Here is a 7,319-nt window from a genome sequence, read left to right on the forward strand (position 1 = left end):
TCTGCTAGGTCTAGTCTTTTTTTTTGATGGTTATCTCGCAGTCAGTTGTGGTTTTGTTGTATTTGCGAGGAGAGGTGAGCTCGTGGTCCTACCACTCTGCCATCTTGACTGGAAATCAGGTGCAAAGTATTTATTGAGCTCAATAGAAATAAGATCATTATTTTACCTAATTAAACCTAACCATAAAGTAAAAGTTAACCATATGAGTTAAAAATATGAACAATTCCATTTAAATACTATTCCTTTTAAGACAGTGTTTTCTAGATTGCTGTCCTAAAGACCACTCTTCCACATAATGCTTCCAAGAGTGCTCGAAGCACCAGTGAGGTTTGGTTAAACACAGCCAGGTGGACAGTTTTGGGGGAGAGGATGAGGGGTGGATTTCTCAGTCTTTTATTAGGCTGATGTACATTTTTAAAGATGTAGTTATTCACCAAAAAAATGGAATTTTGCAATTAAATTGGGAAATAATTATTAACATCTCTTGAAGATTTGATTTGCCACATACTAGTTTAAGGCTTTAATCATATTAGAATGAGTCCTGGGAAGGGTAACTCCTTAACTTGCAGCTGGTCATTTTCACGAGTGTAGCTGAGTTTGTTACCTAGTGGAGAAATTCTGATGAGGCTTTGTGTGTGGGCAGGACCTGAGAGAGGGCATCCATGAGGAGAGGGTGTCACTGAGCACCTTACGCTCCACTTTCACATCTATATACTTCTTAAGAGGCAGTAGGACTTAGTTTGGACTTAAACTTCCTATATGTTTTCATTTTGAGATTGTGGGTAAGAACTTTTTTCTGTCATCGTTTGCTATGTTTCAAAATACTTTGATCATATGGTTATAGAACTTAGAAGGGAAAATGTGACAGTAATTTCTGTATCATTTAAATGTGCATTTAAATGTTACCAGAATTGCCAAAACAGACAGTGGGAAAAGCTCTTGACTTTTTTTTTTTTTTTTAACGGCGAGCTTTACTATTTTCTTCTTTTTTAAAGTTTATTTTTCTTAAGTTTAGTTTTATTTACTTACTTCATGGATGTGCTGAGCATGTGCTGTAGCACTGAGCTGTGCCCTCCTCACTCTTGATGCTTTTCTTCCTCAGGTTTCACCTGCCATGATCACGGTGCCACGGTACTTCAGTACGCGCCCAAACAGCAGCTCCTCATATCTGGAGGTAGGAAAGGATTTGTCTGCATTTTTGACATCAGGCAGAGACAGCTAATTCACACGTTCCAGGCCCACGACTCCGCTGTTAAGGCGCTGGCTCTGGACCCCTGTGAGGAATACTTCACCACGGGCTCCGCAGAAGGCAACATAAAGGTGAGTCAGCGCAAGAGGTGGGACTGTGCTAAGTGTTGTCTCCATCTGCTGTCGAGGCAGGTGGCAGAGGGGTGGGAAACCAAACCAAAACCTCCCCACACTCCTGGGAGTGAGGGCGTGAAATGAGGCCGGGTGGGGACATTGAATGCCTCACGACACTGTTCCTCCCTTACTTCCCTGTGGTTCTTTCTGAACTGTTAGGGGCTAGAAAACGTGATAGTCAAACTCAGCATACTCTCAGGTCATTAAAAAGTGTTAAGGAACACTGTTGTGAGTAAGTGCATAAGTTTAATTAATGCATAGATTTTTTGGGGTGACATTAGTTTGGCTCCACACAACCTCCCCCCCATCCCTCCAGTAGCTGACTGTATAGTTGAGGTGAGGTCCCCAGGGAAGTGAGGTGGCTCTGGTCTTTTAATTAAATACAAGCGAGGCCCTGGGGCAATATAAATGAGAGATGGGGTATATAGGGTTGATACGAAACAAGAGGATGTGAGGAGAGGAATTTGAGCGAAGGGACAGTAACGTCTAAGCAGTAAATGAATCATGTAAATGGTACTATTTCCAGTTGGGAAAGAGGCAGTGGGTGGGAAAGGTGGCTTTAATGAGATCAGTTGGTCCAGGGGAACAGACATGAAGGCCATGCTTTTACTTCTAATCTCTTTCCCTCTCTTTTTAATGGCTTACACTTTTTGTTTTCATTTTTTTCTTTAAACTAGGTTTGGAGATTGACAGGCCATGGCTTAATTCATTCATTTAAAAATGAACATGCTAAACAGTCCATATTCAGAAACCTTGGGGCTGGAGTCATGCAGATTGACATCACCCAGGGCAACCGGATCTTCTCCTGTGGGGCAGACGGGACGCTGAAAACGAGGGTCTTGCCCAGTGCTTTTAACATCCCTCATAGAATTCTTGACATTCTATAGACTTAAAGGTTGGGGCTTTATTTTTATAAACATTTCAATTAAAAAACACACTGTAGAATCTATTAGGCATTTCTGCTTTCCAAGCAGCTGTTAACAGATTGAAAACAGTACAGAGAATCTCTGTGTAGAATCTGGACCTGATGCAAGCTGAGTGTTGCCTATACAGGTCGTTAGAATGACTGTGCATGTACCATTTATCATGCTGACGTAAATAAAACGAAGCCTAGTATCGTATGAAGGGAGTTATCCTTTACAGCATTTAGCAAACCTGATTCAGAAAACACTGCGGTTAGAAGTTAGCGTAATAGTAAGTTATAATAATGAGAAGGACCTTTATACCAAATTAAGGAAGAAAGTGTTGCTTGATTCAGGTTTTTCCTCCCATTCTTACCGCTGGCTGAAGCATGCCCGCCGTCTCCGTTGTTGAGGGAAGGATGGTGATCAGGAGCTGGAAGCTCTGGGCCACCAGAAACACACGCTAAGCTTTGGAGCAGCGCGCAGTGACTAGTTCTCTGCCCTGAGAAGTCGTGCCGTTCTTTCCTGCTGAACATTTTTCCCATTAGTGTTTATACTGAGCTAGTACTGTAACTTGCAACTGAGTGCAGATTTAAATGCAACGTTTTCCTCACCGTTTGCACATTCACATTTTTTGGACTGCTCGTTTTTCTATTTAAATATTTGCCTTCATGTTAGGAATGTAATATGTGGACATGACATATTTGTAGTTAACCAAAACATACCCAGTTAGTACTTCTTTTCTTAGTCCAGTTTAGTACTTCTTTTGACGTATTCAAGGTTAAACACCAACATTTTAAGGCTATGTTGGAACTACACGAATAGAGCATTTCATATCCTAATTAAGATGAATGTTAGGCTTTTTGTGGCCAGTTCATAGTTGATTGAGATTGGTGATATTATTTATTACCACAGCCTATTGTACAAACTATGCAGTTAAATATTATTTGCTTGAAAAATATTAGCCAATGTTATCATATTTTGATGTATGTCCTTGGTTTTGACCAAAAATACGTTCTTGAAATATTGAAACCAATGTCTGTGTGTTTAAATGTTTACCAGCAAATTGTCTCATCATGTTAATGAGAATGTTTCCTGCCTGTGTGGTAAATAGTAAAATATAATGGCATAAAAGCACCTTTCTCTGAAGGCAGTGTAATGTTTTGGGCTGTGAAATACTTATGTAAAAGAAAAATAAATGTTATTTGTTAGAGTTTTACCTCAGTTTGGTCTGGCATTCTTTGTAACATTTTTAACAGCTGAGATAATTTTGATAAAATGCTTGACTATTAGAGAGTTTTTAAGCTATAAGATAGTTCATTCATTTCCAATATTGTCCAGGTACTGTCTGTATCAGAAGCCATTCTAGGAAATGGGATACAGCAGTGACCAGAGTACATGCAGTGTTGGGATTTAGTTGGGCAAGAACTAACCTTACTGTGCCTTTTTGTTTACTGAAACAAGTGTGGATTTTGGTACTAGCACTGGTGAAGAAGCTGGGAATGGTGCTTATGTGAAGTGGTGAGGGAAGGAGGAGGAGAGAGGATGCCTGAATACACAGCGGTACAACTCTGGCAAAAATTATCAACATGTACATACACTTACCACAGTTCTGTATACAGGAACCTGTGTATGTTGCATTGTCTGTATTAAACAGTACCTGCTGATTCAGTCAGACTCTGCAAGATAATAGACTTAAAAAATTTTTCAGTATAGTTGATTTACAGTATTGTGTTAGTTTCAGGTGTACAGCCAAGTTATTAATTTATATGTATATATTTTCTGTCTGGAAGATCTGTCCATTGATGTCAGTGGGGTGTTGCAGTCTCCTACTATTATTATATTCCCATCAGTTTCTTTATGTCTGTTACTATTTGTTTTATACATTTAGGTGCTCCTATACTGGGTGTATATATGTTAATGAGTATAACATCTTCATGTATTGATCCCTGTATCATTATATTGTGTCCTTTGTCTTTATGGCTTTCATTGTATTAACGTCTACTTTGTGTGATATGAGTATTGCTATCCTTGCTTGCTTTTTATTTCTATTTGCATGAAATATGTCATCCCCTCAAGTTTCAATCTATGTGTGTCTTTAGCCCTAAAGTGGGTCCTTTGTAGGCAGCTTTTTGTAGGCTCTTGTTTTATTACCCATTCTGCCACTTTGTTTTTTGACTGGAACATTTAGTCCATTGACATTTAAAGTAATTATTAGTAAGTATGTATTTATTACCATTTTAAACCTCGTTTACCAGTTGATTTTGTAGTTCTTTGTTCCCTTCTTATTTTGGTTTTTTTCTTGTATGGTTTGATGATTTCATATTGATTTATATGCTTCAGTTCCTTCTTTTTGCTTTTTGTGAACCTGTTTTATGTTTTTGATTTGTGGTTACCCTGGTTTTCAAGTGTATTAACCCATAACTATATCTAGTTGCTTTAGGCTTGAGTCACGTAAGTTCAAACATATTCTAAAAGATATAAAATTTTACTACAAAGCTACAGTAATCAAAAGTGTAGTACTGGCACAAAAACAGACATATGGATCAATGGAACAGAATAGAGAGCCCAGAAATAAACCCACAGACCTACAGTCAATTCATCTTTGACAAAGGAGGCAAGAATATACAATGGGGAAAAGAGAGTCTCTTCAAGTGGTGTTGGAAAAGCTGGACAGCAGCATGTAAATCAGTGAAGTTAGAACACTCCCTCACATCATATACAAAAATAAACTCAGAATGGCTTTAAAACTTAAATCTAAGACAAGACACTTTAAACCTCCTAGAAGAAAACATAGGCAAACATTCTCTGACATAAATCTTAGCAGTGTTCTCCTAGGGCAGTTTACCCAGGCAATGGAAATAAAAACAAAATTAACAAATGAGACTTAATCAAACTTAAAAGCTTTTGTACAGCAAAGGAAACCATAAGCAAAACAAAACAACAACCTATGATAGGAAAAAACATTTGCAAATGATGCGACTGACAAAGGTTTAATTTCCAGAATATATAAATAGCTCATACAACTTAAAAAAACAAACACAATCCAAAAATGGGCAGAAGACCTAAGCAAATAATTCTCCAATGAAGACATACAAATGATCATTAGGCACATGAAAAAGTGCTCAATATCACTAAGTATCAGAGAAATGCAAGTCAAAACTACAATGAGGCATCACCTCACACCAGTCAGTATGGCCATCATTATAAAGTCTACAAATGATAAATGCTGGAGAGGCTGTGGAGAAAAGGGAACCCTCCTACACTACTGGTGATAATTTAATTTGGTGCAGCCATTATGGAAAACAGTATGGAGAGTCCTCAAAAAACTAAAAATAAACTTAGCATATGACCCAGCAATCCCACTCCTGGGCATATATCCAGAGAAAAATAAAATTCAGAAGACACAAGCACCCCAGTGTTCAAAGCAGCACTATTTACAACAGCCAAAACATGGAAACAGCCTAAATGTCCATCGACAGATGGCTGGATAAAGGAGTTGTGGTATGTTTATACAATCAAATACTACTCAGCCACAAAAAAGAATAAAATGATGTCATTTGCTGCAACATGAATGGACCTAGAGATCATCATTCTATGTGAAATAAGCCAGAAAGAGAAAGAAAAATGCCATATGATATCACTTATATGTGGAATCTAAAAAAGGGGGCACAAATGAACTTACCTACAAAAAGAAATAGACTCAGACATAGAGAACAAACTTATGGTTACCAAGGGTAATAGGAGTGGGAAGGGGTAAATTGAAAACGTGAAATTTGCATCTCTTGGGGAGTGATAGGAATGTTAGCTATCTTGATTGTGGTAGTGGTTTCATGGGTATATACATCCATCAAAATTCATCAAATTGTATATCTGAAGTAGTGTAGTTTACTGTTCAGGAACCATATCACAATAAAGGTGTTTAAAATTAATAAATAAACCTAATTACCTCCCCCCTAAAAATATAAGTAAAAATAAAAAACAATTTTAATCCCTATTTTACAGGTTAAAAAAAGTTGAGACTTAGAGAAATTTAAAAATGTAACTCAGTAGTGTAAGTATTCAAATTTATTTTGACTTCAGTCTTCCCACCCACTTATCCCTACATTATGTTGTAAGCATTGACCTTCAGATATCTAAATCCTGTACACAGCTTCCCATGAAGTCCATCAGAAATATATCCTGGGCATATATTTATTCAGTAGATCTTTGGACGCCATGGTGGATTCTTTAACTTAAGCTATATATACACACATTTTGCTCTAAAGTAAGGGACGTCAGAATATGCACACTGACATGAAGAGCTAGAGGAAATAAGCTTGTGAGAGACTTTATTATCCCAATCCCTAGAGCAAAACTGTCCCAACTTACTCATCTAGGAGAGGATACTTTAAGCCTAAATGATCCGAAAGAGTGCTTTCAAATGCGGGGTCGGGGGAGAAGACTTCCTCCATCAGCAAGTCTTCCTAAAGCAGCAAGTCTCTAGATTAACCCTCTTACTTAAAATAACTGGGGAAAAAAAAGCCAAAATATATAAACAGTGGTTCAGGACATTGGCTATCAGGCATTGAAGGACAGTGATCCCTGAGAGGGAAGCGTTATTATTATCCCAACTTACCACCTGAGCATCTGACTTCCACGCATTCTGAATCTAGGTGCTGGCTGAGATTCTCTCCTTTGGGACAATGATGGGTCTTTGCACACTCTCAACTAGTGGGAGCTGCTTAAAATAAAATAGGCTGCTTGGACGATCATAATGGTTTGCGTGACAACTAAGAGCTAGGCAAGACTGAAGCATAAGTTTCACCTCCTACCCAAGGCTACTACTTCAAGAACAGAAGAAGTGGCTGCTTTACCTAATGCATAGAAACCAACACAGAAAGTGAAGCAAAATGAAGAAACAGGAATATATTCCAAATGAAAGAACAAGATAAAAACTTAAGAAAAAGTCCCTAATGAAATGTAGATAAGTGGTTTATCTGATAAACAGTTCAAAGTAACAGTTATAAATATGCTCACTGAACTTGGGAGAAGAATGGATGAACACAGTGAGAA

General features: G+C 38.0%; 1 protein-coding gene and 1 long non-coding RNA gene across 2 annotated transcripts in view; one reads left to right on the top strand and one right to left on the bottom strand.

Moving 5' to 3' along the window:
- DMXL2 (Dmx like 2) overlaps positions 1 to 3,488 on the top strand; it is a 132,121-nt gene extending 128,633 nt beyond the window's left edge. Inside the window, 2 exon segments of the mRNA XM_032481200.1 lie at positions 1,103 to 1,320; positions 2,040 to 3,488. Of these exon segments, the coding sequence (XP_032337091.1) occupies positions 1,103 to 1,320; positions 2,040 to 2,249 (428 nt within the window). The 3' untranslated portion in view covers positions 2,250 to 3,488.
- On the bottom strand, positions 49 to 4,845 carry LOC116664106. The gene is made up of 4 exons (XR_004320446.1): positions 3,870 to 4,845; positions 2,641 to 2,789; positions 1,030 to 1,168; positions 49 to 108 (listed from the first exon to the last, which is right to left on the bottom strand). It is a non-coding gene; the product is annotated as an uncharacterized LOC116664106 (long non-coding RNA).
- Positions 4,846 to 7,319: the final 2,474 nt, after the last annotated feature.

The sequence above is a fragment of the Camelus ferus genome, chromosome 6 (genome assembly GCF_009834535.1).
Source record: "Camelus ferus isolate YT-003-E chromosome 6, BCGSAC_Cfer_1.0, whole genome shotgun sequence".
Classification (NCBI taxonomy): domain Eukaryota; kingdom Metazoa; phylum Chordata; class Mammalia; order Artiodactyla; family Camelidae; genus Camelus; species Camelus ferus.